This window comes from Protopterus annectens, chromosome 10.part0 (assembly GCF_019279795.1).
Source record: "Protopterus annectens isolate FY-2018-M chromosome 10.part0, PAN1.0, whole genome shotgun sequence".
Classification (NCBI taxonomy): domain Eukaryota; kingdom Metazoa; phylum Chordata; order Ceratodontiformes; family Protopteridae; genus Protopterus; species Protopterus annectens.
In genome coordinates this window covers 297,701,269-297,722,818 of record NC_056744.1, presented here as the reverse complement: position 1 = coordinate 297,722,818, position 21,550 = coordinate 297,701,269, and the positions used below count along the sequence as shown (strand labels likewise).

Here is a 21,550-nt window from a genome sequence, read left to right as displayed (position 1 = left end):
TCTCTGGGGGGATGGCCTGGTAGAGGGAAGAGAGTGAAGAAGTCGAGGCACTTGCTGTTTTGAGGGGTTGCGAAAAGGTCGCAGCAAGGCTGGCCCCACTTCTGAAAAATTCTCTCTGCTACCGCTTGATTTAGAGACCACTCGTGAGGCATGAGAATTGTTCTGCTCAGTCTGTCTGCTATGATGTTGGACCTCCCGGGGATGTGCATTGCTATCAGAAACCGTTGAGAGGAGATCGCCCATTGCCAAAGTCTGAGTGCTTCTCGACATAGGGGGGTAGGACTTTCCTCCGCCCTGCTTGTTTATGTACCACACTACAGACATATTATCTGTTTGAACTGCTATAGTCCCGGTGGGAAGAGAATCCTGAAGGGCTTGCAACGATAAAAGCACTGCTCTCATCTCCGGGACATTTATGTGCAGGTGGCATTCTAATTGTTGCCATGTGCCCTGGACAGTCCTGCCCTGATAGTGCCCCCCCCCCCACCTGATCAGGGAGGCATCCGTTGTCACTGTGGCAACTGGAGGGGGGAAAACAAAGGGCCTGCCCTGAAGAAGTTGAGGGGAGACCATCCACCAGGAGAGGTGCCTCTTGCAAGATGGGGTTATCAAGATGTTGTGAGTCATTGGGAGCTGTTGAAAGGGCCACTGAGAAAAAAGCATCCACTGGAAAATTCTCATGTGGAAGCAGGCTAAGGGGAGAAGGATCGCCGCTGCCATGAGGCCTAACGTTTTCAGTACAAACTTGACTTGAATTCTGTTGGACTGCAACAGAAACCGAACATTCCGCCGAATGTCTGTCACTTTCTGAGGTGGCAATGTTGCAGACATTTCTCTGGTGTTTAGTATGCCACCTATGACGTTTATAGATTGACAAGGCAACAAGGAGGATTTTGCAAAGTTTATGGAAATACCTAGTTTGTTGCAAATGTGAATGGTGTAATCCCTGGCTATTATAAGATGGTGCTTAGTGGTATCGGTAATGAGCCAGTCGTCTAAATATGGAAACACTTGGAATCCTTTTTGTCTCAGGTGAGCCGCGACCACTGCCAAGCATTTGGTGAACACCCTGGGGGCTGTGGTGAGACCAAAGGGCAGGGCTCTGAATTGGAAATGACTGGCTCCCAGCCGGAAGCGGAGAAACCTCCTGGAGCGCCTGTGTATCTTTATATGATAGTACGCGTCCTGAAGGTCTAACGAGCACATCCAGTTGTCTCTGCCCAAAAAGGGTAGAATGGACTGCAGTGTTACCATGCGCAATTTTGTCTTCTGCACAGACTTGTTCAGTTTGCTGAGGTCCAAAATGGGTCTCCAGTCTCCTGTCTTTTTTGTTACCAAAAAGAACCTGGAGTAGATTCCGGATCCTAGCTGGTCTGCTGGGACTGCCTGGATGACTCTTTTTTTCTAACAGCTTTTTTATTTCTAGCTGTGCCTGACCCCTTTGTGCAGGTGGTACGTCTGGGAGGGGTCTTGGCGATTGGATCGGAGGGGAAATTAAGGGGATTTTGTAACCCTCGGATATAATCAACTGTACCCATTTGTCTTGAGATAGAGATTGCCAGGCTTCCAGGTACAGAGATAACCTTCCCCCGACTGCCTCCGAAGGTGGACAGTCGGGCAGCTTCTCAGGGATGCTGAAAGGGTTGGTCAGGGAAGGATTCCCTGGAACCCTGGCTCTGTGGACCCCCTCTGCCCCTGGGGCAGCATCTATTATTGTTCCCCCCTCTGCCTCTGGGGGGATGTTCACCACGTGCAGCAGGCGCAACTCCCTGTGGTTTGCGGAACCACATCTTTCCACTCTTCTGGCCTTTAGGGTAAGGTCTAGATGGTGTGGAAAAGTGGACTCCCACAGCAGAGAGAGTCTTACCATCTTGCTCGCACCTGGTGAGGGTATTCTTCAACTGAGGTCCAAACAACTCTGAACCATCAAAGGGGGTGTTGGTGAAGGATGCCTTGAAGGGATCAGCAAAATTACAGAGTCGCATCCAGGCGTGACGTCGCAACGCAACACCTGTGCCTGTGGCCCTACTCGCTCCATCGGCTGCATAGGAGATAAGCCGCATGGAGGAGTTGGCAATGGAATTCAGGGTAACCAGCTGAGAGTTAATCTTGTCCTGATACCCCACAGCAGAAGGATCCTGTATGGTTTCACCCAGTTCTTTGAGCAAATCTCTCTGAAGGCGTATGAAATGACATAAATAGTTCAGCGACCGCATGGCAAAGGTCGCTGAAGCAAATGTCCGCTTACCGTACCTGTCCATGGTCCTGGACTCTTTGTTAGGAGGATGAACTGGTACCGAAGGATCAGTTAATTCCTTCTTAGTGGCGGCTGCTACCACCACAGCATCTACCGAGACACCTTTGGTCAGAAATGGTTTGTCTTCCGGAGCAGAAATAAATTTAGAAGGCCTCCTAGGGGTAGGTTCCATTGAGTCAGGAGCTGCCCACGCCTTTCTGGTCACTACTTCCATCAGTGGGTCAAAGGGAGGAGACTCCCAGGAGGTGGAAGGGCAAGATCCAAAAGCGTCAAGGTAAACCGACTCGTCCTCGGAGGGTTTAAGGGTGGACCAACTCCCCCCCTCTGTTTCAGGATCTCTAGGATGTCTGAAAAGGAGACATCCTCAGAGGGGGATCTCGGGGAACCCTCCGACTCATCCAAGTTGGTGTCCGAAGTGAGAGTCTCGGGGGAGTCTATGTGCTTCCTCTTGCACTGTTTTTTCCTAGGGGGTTCCCCTGAAGCTTCAGGGGAGGCCTCGGAGGAGGAAGAGACACCCAAAGTGGGTACCCTACGCTTTGGATCTCTGCTATCAGTTGCAAGAGGATGGCCAGAGACCATAACAGGCACGGTAGAGGGAGGAGCTGAAGAACCCAACCTTGGAGCGGACACTGGATCCAGCACGCTTCTCATCACCTCGAAAGCCCCCTATCAGGCACCGAAGGCAGTCCCGGTTCCAAAGATACCCGAACCGCCTCCGGCACTGACAGAGAAGGCTCCGAGAATGATGTCGGGGCCGAACTAACCACAGCCGATGCTCCGAGAGGGAGATCGGGGTTGGACAAGGGTCCGATGCCACTCGCCCACTCGGAGCCGACAATGGAGTCTCGGCGCCCGGACCTCTCCATGGACGGTACCAATGAAGAAGTCGGAGCCAACGACACTGGAGCTGAAGGTGGAAGTATCAGCTCCGACGTGGGCAAGGTTACGGTTCCGACAAACTCCGGCTCCGAACTTGACTGGAGAGTCGGAGGAGGAATCGAAGGTGGCACTGAGGGAGCCACAGTCTGGTGTGACGGGCTTTGGAGCATTTGGGTCAGTGCCTGAGATTTTATGAGTCTACTGACTACCCTCTCAATATCATGGTCGGAGAGCCTCGACGACCTGGAGGAATGAGTCCTATGACTCCGCTCCGATAGGAGGGGTGATCTTGGAGCCGATCGGACGGATTCTAGTGAAGGAGATCTAGAGTGCTTGCGCGCTGAAGTCGGCTCCGATATGGGTTTCAGAGCAGAAACGATCTTGCTCGCATCGGCCCCGACTGGAGCCAATGTCGGAGCAATCTCAATTTCGCCAGCCCTCGACTCAGAAACTGGAGCCGAGGGTTTGGCGGGCTTAGATGACTTCCCTGAGCCAGACTTGGACGGGGAATCATCGGGCTTCAATAAGCCCCTCAAAATAAGTTTGTTACGACGCTCCTGCAGGACTGTTGAACTAAATCCGTGACAAACGGAACAAGAGTCCTACAGGTGCAAAGGCCCCAAGCCGTAGATGCAAGAAGTGTGACCGTCTGTCAGAGACATTTTCTGACAGCACGAGTTGCACTTCTTGAATCCCGAGACCTTAACGTCTTTGGACATTGCCCTAAAGACAGTAACTCAATCAGCACACACACTCACTCACTTACACACGAGGGGGCTGACGAGAACAACAACACACACACACACTAAGGGGGTGAGTAAACAGAAAAACTAAAGCCTGTAGGCCTGATTATAAAAGTTAACTAAAGGGGTGGGTAGGGCTTACGAAACAAACACTAATAAGTAACTATATCGATAGGGAACTAATGAGGGAAAATAACCTAAGAAAACTACCTCAAAAAATAGAAACTTTAGTTGAAAATTCCTTTTACTGACCTGAGCCGGTAAAAAAGGCAACCTCGCAGCGAAGCGGCAAACGAGATCTGGGGAGTTAGCGCATGGTATTGTGGGATATAGGGCTGCCTCGAGCCGGTAAAAAAATAGCTCTCGAGCTATAGTATAGGCAGGGTTGGAGCCGAGGGTCGGCTCCGAACCCATCCAGCAAGAATGAAGGCGAGAATGACAACTTAACATTGGAGAGTTCTGCCTATGAATAATGGCCTGCTCCAGCAGCCAACTTTTGTATTCATTAATTTAGCACCCCTGCTCAGAAGATCTGGCCCAGAAATACCCATGCTAAACTCAAACTCAAGACATACCAAAAATGTCCATGGTACCTGTCTCTTTCAACCTTCCAGAGGGAACAAAGCTCTTTAAAACATAAATGCAAATATCATATCACAGGATTTCAGTTAAGCCTCAAATGTACTTTGTTCCTTTCTTCTACTTTGCAAATATGGCTTATTTCTAAAGATCCAAGTGGTTCCACAGATTTTATTCCTTTTTTCTGTTTTCTCCTTTTTTTCAGGAGACTACCTACCTATGCTTAAGTATTTTTGGTTAATTGTAGACAGTGAAACTGACTCAGAAGAGAGTATTACACAAAATTTGCAATTCCTTATGTTTTATAAATGCTACTACATTCTTATTCCATCCAGCTAAAGTCTTTTTACTGAAAGAAGCACTGCTGTATTCAGTTTTTAATACTGCACCTCGACCAAGCAGATCAAACATTTTATATGAATATCCTTAGGGTGAGCTTGTTACTGACCTTCTCAAGGGATGCCACTGATTCAAATACAAAAATCTTAATATTATACTTCCAGGTAGCAGGTAGAAAAGCACAATTTACTTAGACTGCTGAGTGATACAATCCATTTTCTAACAAAAATGAGACACTAACTGGACTGAGCAGAAAATCATGTGGGTCACTCTCTTTTATAGATAAATTATCCGCTACATGGCATGACACAAGGCTGAGCCTGCCCCATACTCCCCAGGCAATAGCTACCTGCTGAATACAGATACCTTCCTCTGACAGAGCTTCTAAATTATATAAATGGTCCTTATGAAGTACATTTAAACTGTAGAAAAATTCTTTTTGGTGACCTTCATAGGTTTGTGTCAAAGCATCTTCACTGAGGAGAGAGTGCCACAGTGCATCTGGGTTGTGTCTTATCATCTACAGTCATTGTTAACAGATGTACAAAAATACCATTTATAAGAAATGATTAATGAAGTAATAAAGTACGTTAATACTGAAAACAGAAATGTATGAACACATTAAGCCTTAACTGGTTGCTGAGGAATAACAATACAATTAAAGCAATAATAAATGTAAACACAATGTGTCACATATTCTTGTGTGTTCTTGCTTTAGCTTGGTCCATCTAGACATGACCATCTCTATATAGTTCTCATATTATCTTACATTAATTAAAGTAAATTCTGACTTAAGACAGTGTTCTAAATATGAAAATATGCAAAAATTACAGACTTACTTTTTATAAGTTATTTTTGCCCCTATATCTACTGGCCATCAAGTCTCCCCTAGATCGGACATAATCTGTCTGAAAGTAGCCAGCATTCAGACAGTCATAAAAGTGCTTTGTGCTCTTGCTGCCATCAACGTAATGAGAGCTTTTCTCAGTTTTTATTGCTTAACCCTGCCCTGGTGGTGACATGACCGTGTGCATCACTGCAAGGACTACTAATTCCCCCTAGTCTACGTATGCATACTCCACCACCGGCAACAACAGGGGCTACTGATACCAACATTGCCTACAACCTCTTGGCACAGGCTCCTCACAACATGATGAGGTCAAGACCTTGTCATCAGAGCAGCGGTTTGGGCCAGGCAGGTACCACCATCCCACTTCTCAGGATGGGTACTGCCCATCCTCTCTATCTGAAACTTCATTGCAGGAATAACAAGTTGAACATGGGTCACCTGGGCTGTTGTCAGGATTTTATCCTTCTATGCCACCAGTGCAGGCTGCACAGACTTATCTTCAGAATGGACTGCAGAGCATAAACTGCATGAAATCTAAATGAGTAAACAATGCTTAAAATAAAACTTCAGAAGTGCACTCACTACTTAGTTTACCATACCTTTTGATCGTATCCACTGCGTCTTCTTTTATCAACCCTCTTATCGCTGCATATGCTTGCATGTGCTCTTGCAGAGTAATTTTAGGCCACAGAGGATTCACTTGTGGACAGTAACCTATAAAGTCCAGTGAAACATCTTCAAGTTCATTGACAGAGGAATGACGTCCAAGCACCACCTGAAAAGGATTTTTGCAAATGGGTGTAAATACTTTAGGAGGGATTTATGTAAAAATATCAAATTATTTCATATCACTGTTAATCTATACATCGCAAATGAATGTGTGCTCTAGCATTTAGCACATAAGTAATTCACATGAGTTATGCTGCAAAACAACTATCCTCTTAAAAACAGACATTGATTTAATTTTTTTGTAAATAAAAGAAAACAAACGGTAGACATGGTACTGTATCCATAGAGCTACAAGAAATACCTGTGTATTAGAAAGGTGTTCTTTTTTATGGGCTTGTTCTCCCAATATTTATTGATCATCAGCTTATCCTCTTTTTTCAGGGCCATTGTTTAGGGCTTTTCAAGAAACAATCACATGGTTTTCTAATTAAGCCTATCCTCTGACATATAGCTGTTTGCTGTATAGCCTACCACATGAGGACTACAAAGCTACACCTCTTGTTGCATGCATGCATCACACACATCACCTCAGCTACAAAGCAGACTGCTGCTTAGCAGCATCTTGTATATGGCTAATCTTGTCCTCTTCTGGTATATTCACCCTGGTCTCTTCCAACTTTGTGGAACACTGAGCAGTCTTGTTCCCCTCAGGATGGGTGAGGCTGTTATCCACTGCTCAGGTTAATTGTTTATCCTGGATTGTTGAGATTTTGAGCATGGGTTTATCTCACTGCACCCATCTGACTATCTATCTAACTACCTATCTAACTGGCTTACAGTATGGGTGTTTTTAAAATAAATTTCAAATGCAATCCTTATCCAGGAAAAGAGCATCTTTGAAAAAATTCTTAACATTTTGTGCATTCCAGGATTAAATAATTTAAATCCTTGTGTTTGCTTAAGTCTATCTTACTAAAACAAATGGACTCCTTGGGTAGGTTCATTGACTTCTACAGCTGGGTACATTTTTTCCAAAAGCATACGGGCAGACCAGTAGCAGGGTGATCTAAGAAAATGTTCAGTCTTTCTACTGCCTGGAGGTATAAGAAGCAATTACTGTGGGTTATACAAAAAAAATAAAAATTACCATAACTGAAGGTGCTATAATGACAACACATCTGTGAATGTAAGGACAGATGCAACTCAGATAAAATAATACACATTAACAGAATATAACAAGCAAATGTATATGGAACAAAAGTGATTACAGAAGCGCTATACTGCAAAGGGTGAAGTACAATGTTTTCTCGAAGACAATCTGAAGAATGCAGTGGTGTCGTATTTGTGGACAGAAAGAACTTGTTAGTCACTAGGCAGAAAACGGGATTACTTTTTTGATAAGGGATCTCAAAAAATCACTGCCACTCTCCTTCAGAGGTTGCTTAAAATGAGGCACCGCTAGCTTCTGGGCCGTAAAAGCAGTGCAAAGAAACAAATCCCTGCTACCTCTCCAGAATTTGTACGCTGCCCTAACTCAAAAATCTACCTCTTGTGGGCAATATAACAGTACTTGTTGACAAGGACAAAGGGATCCTCCTAGGAAGAGACCTAAAAGATGCACCTAGATAGCATGGGACACCATGATAAAGAAAACCATTTCAGAAGAGACAGCACAGATAATAATGGATCTCCACTAAAAGAAAAAAACACTTCCAGATAGAGACTCTGTTGTTAAGTTTTTTTTTTTTTTTTTTTTTTTTTTATGTAGACAAGTGAAAAAGTAATAGAAATTAAATGGCCCTTCGGTTACAGGTCTGGGAGGGGTTGAACATTAATCTTTAAGACCATGGGTAAGTAGAATGAGCTAGAAAGACAGATGCTACAGACCACTTAGGGAAATAAAGTATCTAAGCATGAAAGAGATAAGGGCAATGAAAAATGAATCTGGGAACTGAGGAAAGGCTTAAGCAGCACACAGCTAACATTCCCAGAGGTAGTGCTTGTTTGGCAGGGATGAGGTTTGCGTATGTCACAGCATGGATCCAGCAGATGCTTCAATAAGTAGAGAAGGACTTATGGCTCTGGGTTCATTGGGGTCTACTACATGACAGAATGCAATCCTCAACTAATGTGAGAATCTGCACATATCCATGAGGAAAACAATTTTTTGGCAAATTTATTTTTATTTTTGTCAATGTGTAACAAAAGCAAAAAAAAAAAAAGCGAACAGTCTACAAAGTAGCCAAAATATACAAACAAAACTTCACAGAGAATATAAGAAGCAAACTGAACATATGTAGGGTAGTTCCAACATAAAGAAACATGCTCTTAAAATACAACAACTGAAAATAACATATAGTTTCAGGTCCAAGTTAAGATAGGTCCAATCCAATTTAACACAAACTTCTGAGTGATGCTTTCTAGTCACTGAACTGTTATGCAATTAAAAGACTGTTTGCATACATTTAAATACTTGATTATATAGGGAGAAAAATCTTTAAAAGATTTGTTAGGTCATTTACAGTTCAATAGTCAAAAGTGTGCTCTTTCCTTATCTTTGAAAATAAATGACTATCTCCCAAACCAGTTGCTTCTGCGTATACATTGATACTGAATTTAAAACTTAAAAGCAGGCTGAGCTCTCACCTTATTGGTCTTAAAGGTATTCTCCAGTGAAGAGTGACAAAGGATGGTCAGCCTTACAGAAAAATTTTTCAGTCTTCTACTCCCATTAATAAGCTTTTTTATAAATAACTTACAATTTACATAAAAGCTTGTTTAACTCCTACCAAAAAGCTCTTTTTTAACCCAGGTTACTTTCCTACTTGCTCAGACTGCAATTATTTAATGTGAACATTCTGAACAGTGATAAATTATAGTATTGTACTAATGAGAAACTTTGTCACCAATATTTTTGTGCAACTTAACGCATTATTGCTAATTGCTCTATCTTTCTTATAAACACCTTTATTAAATTCACTGCATTTACATAATGACATGGGCACATGCACATTTATATGAAAGAAAACAACTCACTGCACTCATGTTCAAGAGTCTGATACATTATGGATATACGTTTTTTTACTTTTTAACAATCATCATCCACTCCAGCTTAACATAAATTGCTCAGATCCTGCCTTCCCTTTAATTTCACTCCTCCTCCCGAGCATTATTCACCATGAACTGTTCCCATAAATTCCATTAATTTCTATGTAATTTGCAATATCCCTTTTCTAAAGATCCCTCCTCAGACTCTTTTAACTCATTTACAATATTATTTTTTTTTATTATGGTTAGTTTAGATTTTGATTTCTGTTTTCTAGTAATGCCTTCTTTTAGCAGCCAATAACATTAAACTCAGCAAGGCCTTACTGTATCTGGGTAATTCAGATCCTACATCCCAGTTCAAAAATAATAAATTATTTATTTATTTTACATTTGTTGACTGAGAATATCCGACTGGATGCATGTCCATTTTCAGAAGAGGCCCGCGGAGAAAAGCTCCACAGTAAAATTCATACAATCATTACAGAGAGAGAGAATCTCACAGTAACACTCAGGCAATCGTTACAATGAATACAGAAGTGTTAAAGTCATAGAAAGTAACAGTCTTTAACATAGAAGTAACATATTATACATGTTTTGATTCAAGTTAACATATCAGGAATGAGGGTGACATTAAGGCAAAGTGAGATTCGGTTTTAACAGTACTGTATAGAGTACACACAGGTAATCAGCTTAATGATTATATTCCATAGTGGTGAGGTAGTATAGGATAGTGGAGTGGAGGAGTTGGTCAGGTAAGTAGAGGGGAAGAAGTAACAGGGGGTAGATAGAGGGGAATATTAGCAGGGGAAAATAGGGAAGGTTGAGTTGGGGGATAGAGTGTGTGAAATAGTAAGTGGACAGGTAAATTTAGAAATTTGGCAGAGGCATGTGTGCGAAAAAGACTATGGGGTGGTATAGTGGATGGGGTAAGCTAAAGTGTCTGTCTTAGCTGAAGAGCCTTAGTTACAATTATTTGCTCCCAGAACATTTCTGACAAAGTACCCCGTAGAGAATTTTTTAAATTTGCCAACTAGTTGCGTTCGCAAAAAACATGTTCCCAATTACTTCTCTCTTTCCCCTCACACCTCCAGCATTTGCTGTCTACTTGACAAAAACTTTGCTGAAGTCTGCTTGGGGTATAAATGCCTTTGCAAACACTTCCATACAAAAATCCTAAGCCTTCAGGATCTTGCTGCATATTTGGGAGCCATACAGATGTCTTCCAACTGCTGGTCTGTACACTGCATTTCCATTCTTGCACTTTAGCATGCAGTATTTTATATACCATAGTAATTACCCTATTTTATCAGCAGCTTCTGTTCTAGACTCAAACAAAAACATAACCAGAGCTGGTCTTTCACTTAACACCTCCCTGTTCCTTTTTCATTACCTATACTTTTCTGTCAATCCCTGGTTCTGGAGACAGTCCCTAATCAGCAGTCCAAACTTGTGCTTGGCCTCATCCACAGTTATTTGCTCCCAATATCGTTGCTCCTTTCCTAATTTCTCCAATAAACTGTAGAACTTTCTTGCCTGTTTTCCATTCCCCTACTTGCAGTTATCCCAAAACTGGTAAAATCTCCTTTCGATATTAATGGCTTAGTTCTTAAAATACTTTCTATCACTTTATAACATTGTGTACAGTTATTGTTTTTCTCCTTAAGGGCCTCGATCCAAACTCTTACTCCTCCTTTTACTTTTTGAACCCCCCGTTTAATCATCAGGTCCTTCAACGTTAACTGATAAGCTTTTGTTTGCATTATGTGAATGAACCTGAACTGCATAGCTGCAAAGTATCCCTTCAAATTATGCTAGTCTTAAACCACCTTGTTCTAAGGAAAGAAAAGCATATCCCACTTAACTCTTGCACTCTTTCCCTCCCAAATGCATTCCTTGAAATCTTTGTTAATTCTGGCCCACAACTTCTCCTCTAGTTGATTAAAATATGCCAGACCTGTATATAAAACTAAAGGGATTAGAAATATTTTCACTGTTTGTATCTTATTAAAAATATCAATAAACAAGAGGTTCCAACATCTATGTTTTATATTATCATTGTTTCGTCTCTTCCCACATATCCTTAGCTGCCACAATATATTCATTTTTAATCCATACACATAAATACTTCATCTTACACATCATATATATATCTATCTATCTATATATATATATATATATATATATATATATATATATATATATATATATATATGTACATACACACACACACACACATATTGGTATTGCTGAACCAGTTCACAAGCAGGTACAAACTTCACTACTATAGCTTTTGTTTTACCTTCAATTATTTTATACCCTGAAAAACCTGAAATGATCTGAAAATAGTCCACAACAGTGAAATGTCCTTTTCTGGATTTATGAAGTACATAATAATATCATCTGCAAATGAGGCTTAACTTTTCTTGACTGCCATACTAGTTATATTATTGAATTTGTGAGTCCCTTATTTTCTTTGCTAATGACTCTAAGTATAAAGCAGATAACAGACAGGAAAGATGACACTGCTGCATGGGTCCTCTGCTCAAATACAATTTGACAGATGAATACTCTCCCCTTAATTATTACATCTAACATTTCATGTATCCCCCTAATTAACTTTATTATACTATTAGGGAACAGAAATGATACTATTGCCCTAATCATTTAAACCCAACTGACTCTATGGAATAGAGGTTTTGTGCCCACTGAATGGCACACAGCAACAGTTATCCCACTCCACAAAGGGGGAGCCACCACTGATCCTGGGAACTATCGCCCTATTAGCCTGACGAGCCTGGTCTGCAAGGCCATGGAATTCATAAACAAAGACATTGGTAACCTCCAAACTCTGGACACGATCCAGTTCGGGTTTGTAAAAGGCAGATCTTGCCTCCTGAACCTGGTCGACTTCTTTGAGGCAGTCACCAAAGCCGTAGGCAAGGGTAAGGTGGTTCACACAGCCTATCTTGACCTTGTCAAGGCTTTCAACACCATCCCCCATTCTGGAATTATAGCTAAACTCACTAAACTAGGTATAAATCCCTATGTCACAAGATGGGTTGCCAACTGGCTCACTGACAGAACCCACACTGTAAAAGTTGCAGACAACAAATCTGACTTCAAACCAGTGACAAGTGGAGTACCACAGGGTTCAGTCCTGGGACCTCTCCTGTTTGGTATCTACTTCTCTGAAGTACAGGCTAACACAGAAGGACTCTGGCTAACGAAGTACGCAGATGACTGCAAACTAGGAGCTATAGTCGAGTCCCCAAATGATGTGAAAATCCTACAGAAGGGCCTCACTGAGACAGATGCCTGGTGTCAGAGCCATGGCCTCAAGCTGAATGCCAAAAAGTGCATTGTTATCCCCTTTGGTAAAAACTCTGTACCCATGAACTACCACATAGGTGACAGTCTTCTTAACACTGAATTTGTGATAAGAGACCTTGGGACCCAGGTGGACAGTAGTCTCTCCTTTGATAATCACATTGCCACAGTAGTCAGGAAATCCTTCTACATGGCACACCTCATCACAAAAGGATTCTCATCCAGGAAAAAAGCGATCATTGTTCCCCTGTACTCGACACTCATTAGACCCATTATAGAGTACAATGCCCCTTTTGGAATGTACCTCACAAAACATCTGCAGCAGCAGGAAAGGCCACAGAAGTACCTCACAAAGGGAATGACTGGCCTCAAACAGATGCCCTACACTGATCGTCTCAAAAATCTACAGCTTTACTCTGTAGCATATCACCTACACCAAAGTGATCTCTGCCTTACATATAAAGCTATATCAAACCCAGAGCTGTTGGTTGAAATCCCAATCCCTCCGAGCTACATGCTCTAGGGACCTAAACCTTGTCACCACAATAAACAGGACTTGCTGGAGGGATAGATTTCTGTCCCAGACACTTCCCATACTCTGCTACAAGGTACCAATCTATGTCAAGCAAAGTTCCTCATTAACACTCTTCAAGAAAAATCTTGATGAGTGGATGGGAAATAGGAAATACACCCTGGGAATCACTTCTGTGGCTCTGCTCGACAGGGGCACAGGAAATTATCTTTCTTGGGTTGGTGTAAGCCAGGGAACTTTGTTGCCTAGGCATACTTAGGCCCTTGGGCCGATAGCCTAGTACCTACCTATGAATATATGAATGCCTTATCTGCATCAAGACCCACCAACAATAGCGGCATTTTCTTACATTCTGCTTTCCTCTGGATCATCATCATTCTACTAATATTGTCATGATTGTGTTCCCTTCACAAAACCACACTGATTAAATATATTGCAATTCTATTAGGTAGTACAGACATAAACACTTTATAATCATGGTTTAAAATTGAAATTGATCTATATGAAGATGAGTCTGATGGGATCTTTGTCTTCTGTGGGTCATATAGCCAACACAGCTTTCAATTTCTTTCCTTCTAACTTCCAGACTGCTACAAGAATTCCAACTGTTTCTGGAGGCATCCTTAATGATTGATTATACATCAATATTTTATCTCATGCCTTCCTATCTTAGCTATTCATTCTTGAGCCTCATTTTCCTCTAACATTCACATAACTAATTCTTCATTAAATATTTCCATTTGTGCCTTTTGTAGGTTTCGCAATTCCTCTGTGTCACACAAATTTAAATAGAATTTCCAAAATCAGGTACAATACCTCTAAAGGATCAATGGTTATTTTTCTTGTGATAGGCTCCTTAAGTTTGGCAATGAACATTTATGTTGGCTAAGTCACTGTGCTGAGTTCCTGTGCTCTGGAGGTATCAAAACTCATGCATATTATCCAAATACTCCAATATTTCCATTTAGCACTTAGCAATTGCTCCTCTCTTTGGTCTGTGAAATTCCCCTTCCTCAGCAATACTTTAACCTTTGACATCCCATCTAAATAATTTTTGGCACTTGTTTCTGTCTGTAGAAATGTCTGTCTTCCCTAACAGCTCTCAAATCATTTCAACTACACTTTATACATTTCTCTCTTTTTACCAAGTAGGAAAATGCCATTGTTTCATTTTTTTCTTCAATGCCCAGCATTATCTTAGTCATGATCTGAAATCGTTACTGGATATGTTTCAAAGCTTTAGATTAAATACCCTTCCTCCTGTGAAATTATATTTCTACATAATCTAGCCCAGTTATTGTACCTTGGGGAGTAGTATGTAAATTCTGAGTTCCTGCTAGTGAAGTCACATCTTCCATTCCAAAACCTTCTTATATATTTCTTTAGAAATCTACCCTTTATTTATTATTTTTCCCCTTACAGTATTTTCTTTTCTCAAAAATGTAGCACACGATGAGGGATACTTTTGAACATGTTTTTACTGGAATGTAACAAACTGGCAGATTTCAAAAATTCCCTAGAGGGTACCTTGCCAAAAAAGTTGTGGGAGCAAATTATTGTAACAAAGGAAATGATTCTTTTGAGCTGGGATACAGAAACTGAATTGTCTACACATAATAAGACGTTAATAAATTTAATGTTGTCTACCAAAAAAGCAATTAACAGAAAATCAAAATCAAAATCTAAACCAGAATTACTGAATGTTGTAAAAGATGTCAAAGAAATGGAGATGGGGTCAATAGAAAAGGGATGGAGCAAACTACAGAGAAATAAAAATAATCTGTGGGAACAATACACACAGTATGTGCAGGACTTCAGCAATCTAAGTAATGTTAAATTGAATAATAATTGTTACGAAATAAACCATCCATGTATAATGCATGCAAAGGAAAATCTTTGTAATGCTTTGTTGGCTTTCTTATAAGTGCTTGTATACTAGTGTCACTGAGTAATATGTGAAGATTTGTTTAAAAAAAAGTATTGCACAAGGGAGGCAGATAGAAAAAGTTCGTTCAAAAACTGTGACAAAATTTAAAAAGGAATAGAATATACCCTGGCAATTTTGCAAGAGAGTGAGAAAAACAGGCTATGTTTGCAAAGCAGGATACACAGCCAATTCAAATGGTAAAGAATTACATTCATTGTCCATCTACCTCCTTAACTGAATAAACTTGAAACTTGAACGAAGCATCTTTATTACAGCATCAGAGAGAGAGAGAGAGAGTCTCCTAAAGCTGCTAGCTGAAGTGATTTTATCTTGAGGAATCCTCTGTACTCTGTACTCTTGTTTCTCATTAGTCCTGTCACCCACTGGGTCACAGATGGAATACTAGACCCAACTTGAGATTTCTGGATTATTTTTGTTTTTTAGGGTGAAATGAATGAAGAAAGACTGTCTGAACATGGGTCTTATCAGGAAAAACTGTTTCAAAAACTAGAATTAGAAGACAAAACTAAGGATTCAGAGAGATCCACAGTACTTGCGGTAAGGAATGTGGAAAAATGCTGTTTCCACAATGTGATATTTTGCAATTCAGAGCCACATTAGCCACATTGAATAAACACCTCATTAGTGGGTAATCTGCATGCTTCTAAATATTTCATTAACTACCACTATCACCTACTGTGATCAGCACTTCCTGCTGTAGTTAACAATGGTGGCTGATGCATCACAGTAGAGCAGGCACACCTGACCTTCTCTTTCCTACACACACACACACACACACACACACACACACACACACACACACACACACACACACACACACACACACACACACACACACACACACTCAGACACATAAGACACACACACACACACACCTACCTGGAAGCACTCAAAGACACTCACTCACTCACTCATACACACACCTATCATATCCACTAACTAACCCCCCCTACTGTGACCTCCCAAGCAGACATAAATCCACACATGCAGCCTATCAAATATACACATTCAGCCCATCAAATATACACATGCACACACGTCCCCAACACTACTGATGGCTAAACTCCCCAGCACTTGCCTTTACTGTTATGGGTGAACATGAGCGTCTAACTGTGCTCATTAAGATGAATGGATAGGAGCAGCTGTGTAAATGCCATACTACTGGCAGTTCCAGGAAACAGCACATGCCCAATTAGCATAAATCTGTCCCCTGCATGCCTCATTAGCATTTAGCATGGCCACGAAGACAGCTCACATTGATACTGCATTTCTTCATGTAAAAGCACTGCTGATGGGCTGTCTCTGAATGCATAAAGGTTACCATGAGGTGTGCACCTCAAGGTAAACCTATCTGTATTTATCCTACAGCACACACTGAAAATCTGAAATGTTCTGCTGTAAAAGTGAAACTGGAAGGAATAGACTGTATTAATTTTATGAAAGTACACATAAGCAATTGGACTGGTATTCTACAGTAGCATTTGTTAACTGAAATGGCATACCGTGTGAATGCTCCAAATTTGGCCATAAGAAAGACGCCAAGATATACAATAGTAAAGATACAGCCATGCACAAATAAAGAGCTGCTCCTGGCAAAGCTGAAGTGGAAGGAATACGTATTCACTACTGGGGATAGCAGCGTGTTTATACAAACTCAATATTCACTGTTCACCAAGCAGAAGAGAAGCCAGTTTACCCTTGTAATCACAGAATGCCGAGAGGCAGGTGTGAGATTCAATTTACTATAACCAGCTGCTTTTAGAACATTTTTGTTCCTGGTGGATCAAAGACATTTTTGTATGTAGAACAGGCTAAGGAGTACATAAAAAAGTTTATCCAGCAAAGAGTATGCCAGCAAGCTGAAGGGAATTCTGCTTCTTATTCCTCTGACAACAGCAAAGCCCACAGAGAGAATCTGCCAGTAAAACTTTTTCCATTGTTTGAAAGTAATACGATTGAGTGATGAAAACAAAGGCCAAAAGCTGAACAGAAAAATCAGGAGTACCTTGGATTTGAACCAGAAACTGCAGTTGCGTGTTTAAGTTAATGAGGAACAATGTCATCAATAATGTAAAAGCAGGAATATAAAAGTAAGATTTTTAAAGTGTCCTTTCAATAAAATGCAGTTTGGGCATGAGAACTATGCTTCTGCAAGAAGTGGCTAAAACAGACTGGAAGTTTGTGGATTGTGTTAAATTGGTGGGAGGACTCTAAAGCATAATTCCCACTTTGTCATTAATGTTTAAAAGGTTATGGAAGGGACTGAAAGTGCAACTGTAAGTAAAAAATATACTTCTTTCTTAGCAATGAGTATAATAAACTTCTTGAGGTAAACTGCATGTTACTTTGCAAGTAAAAAAAGTATTGAGATAAACTGCATGTTACATTTCAAGCAGTTCTGTACAGTATGCAAAGGTTATTCAAATGTGAGGTATGGGAGTGTTATCAGTGACTGCTGTTTATGCTAGTGATGTCAAAGTAAGAAAGCATTTTTTCTTGACTGTAATCCATCTCAGGTTTATACTGTAACAAGATAAATAATGGATATAAGCAGTATAATGTTGTGATCACAGGCTGCTGGGGGATTAAGGATGATGATGTGTACTACTGACCATATGTGTATTAAATAATGGTGGTGTCCCCTGGTGTTATACAAGTGTAAGTGTAGATTTATGTTCTTGGATTGTACTGCAGACAAGGGAAACCATTTTCATTCTTTTTCTGAGCAAACAGACTAGAAAATGGAAAACATGTAAAATGACAGTTTCCCAGCATTTGAGAAGAGATATTTCATGCATCTGTAAAACTATTAGCTTTTTTCTCCCCACCGGCAGAGCTATGTAGTCTGATATGATCTGTTGATAGGTGCATGCAATTAATCAGGAAATGACCGGATCCTGCATTATGAGGGATTTGTAGGAGAAACACTATAATAAGCAATTAAAGGGAAGCTTGCAAGCTGTTTGTTAAAAATACACATTGAGGGGGAATATTTTTACAAGGAGATTCAGTCATAGCTGCAATTAACACTTCAGTATAAGACATACTGCACAATTTTGTTAATTAATTTAGGGGTAGCTAGTGCACTTTTGTAAAGACTAAAATCCAGTTAACTGAGAATATGCAACTAGTGGAAAATAGAATGGTAGTAGAAAGTACACTACAGTTGGTGTAAGTAGCATTTACCCGTAACAGTAGTTTTTCAAATCCCTCTCTGCTGTGGTAGCCCTTAGGCAACATGGGTAATTTCCCACCTAGGCAACTACAACCAGACAGCTACACACACACACACACACACACACACACACACACACACACACACACACACACATTCACTCTGATTACTGATTTCCTTCCTAGAGATTGGCCAATCCTCAATCAGAGTGAAGTTTTTCCTCAGGACTTTCTTGCCCATACAATGACAAAAGAGCCTAAGAATCCTAAAATAAAACAACCAATAAAAACAGTAAAAATTTACAGTAGAAACAAACCCAACCTCACTTTACGGGGATGGAAGGTGTGTGTCGTTTCTGCAGTAGTGAGGAGTTCAAACAGCTAATGTTATGGGTAAGTGCAATGTACACAACTGTACTATGTTCATCATTCCTACTGCTGCAATAATCTTTAGGCTATATTACCAAAATCTATCAATCCTGGGATGACGACGGCTATGGATACAGGAACCCCTAGAGAACGGCTTAGCAGAGTTTGGCCTAGACCTTTAAAAGAAATTGAGATCTTAAATGCTTTATAAAATTATTTACAGAGTCCAACACTTCCCAGTATTCCATCCATGAAGACAAGGGTCCAGCAGAATGTGCCTTGATACTGCTTGGAATGGATTTGCCATGGTAGGCATAACAAAAAAATAGCAACCTCAACTATTCATTTAGACACAGGTTGTCCCTTTTTTTTGCCCCTTAATAAGAAATAAACTGCTGATCAACTTTTCTAAAAGACTTTGTTTTGACATGACAGTATTTGACCTGTGTATATACGTCCAGAGCATGCAGACTCCCTGTGTTTTAGTTTCGGTACAGACAACTGGGAGATTGATGACTTGATTCAAAGTAAACTTTGAAACCACTTTGGGCATGAATGAGGAGTTTGTTCTTAAACAGATACCATACCTATGGAAAATCGCATAGGGTTCACCCACCATAAGAACTTGTAACTCAGATACACTGTAGAAAACATAGCAATGGTAAGCACAATTTTCAAAGTCAAGAACCTTAAATCAGTTTGTTGGTCAGACTGAAAAGGTGGCAATCAATTTCTACAGCACACAGTTGAGATCCCAAAGAACAAACTCAAGGAGCAAACTGTTTACAAGGAATTCTCAGGTATAAAATTCCTTTAAGAAACTGTCTGACATGAAAAATAAAAGAAAAAAGGGGATCTACAGACAGATATGCTGAAATGCCTGCAAAATGAACCATTACAGAAGAATAAGAGAGGCCAGAGCAAAGTAACTCACATAAATATTTGAGTACAAAGGCACAAAAATCCAGATGGGCCTATGGTTACTGGCTAGGCACTAACTAGAAAACTGTTTCCACTTACCAGCATAAGATTTTCTAGTAGCAGGCTTTCTTGCCTCCTTAGTACCTGCTTTATAACCTCATGAAATAAGTGCCTAAAAGGTATTACAACTGAAACAGCCAGGCAGTCTGCTGAATATGATTGATACTGGGTATATCAAAATCTGCCTGTCTTATGCGAATAGATCCAGTCAGTGAGAAAGCTTGTGGAAATTGTGTTTGGCCAGTTCCATAAGAAGGGAGATCCAATGTTAGCAAAAAAAGGAGGTCATCATGATTATTTTGGGATATTCTTTTGAAACATGTCCCGCTACTCTGGAAAATCTCATATGTCATTCCCCTCCACAAAGGAAGCAATTCCTATGACTTATCTAGCTATCACCCCATAGCCATCCTGTCCCCCTTATCTAAACTACTTGAGAAGTGTATACACTCCCAAGTAATGCAATTCCTGACCACAAATAACCTTCTCTCTCCCACTCAACATGGCTTTCACCCACACCACAGCACTACCAGTGCTCTCCTCTCCTTTACTAATCTGGTGAACCAGTACAGAAATGAGAACAATTATGTACCTGCCATCTTTTTAGACCTGTCCAAAGCTTTGGATATGGTCTCACACCTAATACTACGAGAATCTCTGGCCTCCCTCTCCTTCGCACCAACTACTATCTCCTGGTTCAAAAACTACTTGTCAAATAGGCAAAAATCTGTCCAATGGTAAGGTAAGCTATCTCCCCTACTCTCTACTACCATAGGTGTACCACAGGGCTCAGTCTTGGGCCCACTTCTTTTCTTTATTTTTACAAACAATCTGCACACTTCCAGCCTGCATGCCTCACTTATACAGTATGCAGATGACTCAACACTTATCTGCTCAGCCTCATCTCTTACCACCTTACAAAAACTCACCCAAGAATCCTTTACCTCTGTTGAAAGCTGGATAATCAACATCCAACTAATACTAAACCCCAATAAGACTAAACTGCTCCTGTTCACCCCTAATAAATGTAAACCCTCCCCCATCTCCTTCTCCATTAATTCTAAAAATGCCACTGTCATCTTTTCAACTTCCCATACTAAACTTCTCAGTGTAGAAATAGACAAAAATCTCTTCTTTGATGTACATATAACTCAAACCATTAAAAAGGTAAACAAAAAAATGGGAACCCTCTATAAGCATAAAAAAATCCTTACTGATAAGACACAGATTTCTCTTGCCCAAACTCACCTATCTACCCTTATGTATGCAGCTCCAGTTCTGACACACACTAGAAAAACTGACTTTGATAAACTTGAGTCATGCTACAATAAAATTGCAAAGTTTGCAAATAATTCCACTTTTAGAACACATCACTGTCAGGCACTAAAAGACTTGCAATGGTTAGAACTCCCACAATTACTCAGCTACCATCAACTTGTCATTGCTTTCAATATTCTGAAATACCCCAATAAAACCCCTGCACTAAATCAACTACTCTCTTACTACTCTACCAATCGTCCCCTACGCTCGGCCAACAAAGCTCTTCTCACTATCTCTACAGCTAATAATACTGCTGGGAAAGCTCTTCTCTCACACCACTGCTAAAACCTGGAACAATCTTCCCTTCTCCACTACGTCTACTACCAACACCGAACAGTTTAAAAGCTTACTTAAAACACACCTCACTAAGAATTGGATATGCCCTTGTATTACTTAAATATCCCTGTTTATCCCTTACTCTCCTGGCTCTCACTATTCCTACCTACTTGACAGCCACAGGTAGTAAGCATAAAACCTCAGTCTTGATTCCTTTTAATGTCTGTCTTTATAAAAAATGATATTTTTTGATGTCTGG

At 40.7% G+C, this 21,550-nt stretch overlaps 1 protein-coding gene across 2 annotated transcripts in view; it reads right to left on the bottom strand.

The window, feature by feature from the left end:
• The window catches only part of LOC122813052 (cholesterol transporter ABCA5-like), a 2,390,735-nt gene that overhangs the window by 286,361 nt on the left and 2,082,824 nt on the right, over positions 1-21,550 (bottom strand). For both annotated transcript variants that reach the window (XM_044085171.1, XM_044085172.1), the window contains exon 32: positions 6,247-6,422. In XM_044085171.1, coding sequence (XP_043941106.1) covers positions 6,247-6,422 — 176 coding nt within the window. The remainder of the gene's footprint in view (positions 1-6,246; positions 6,423-21,550) is intronic.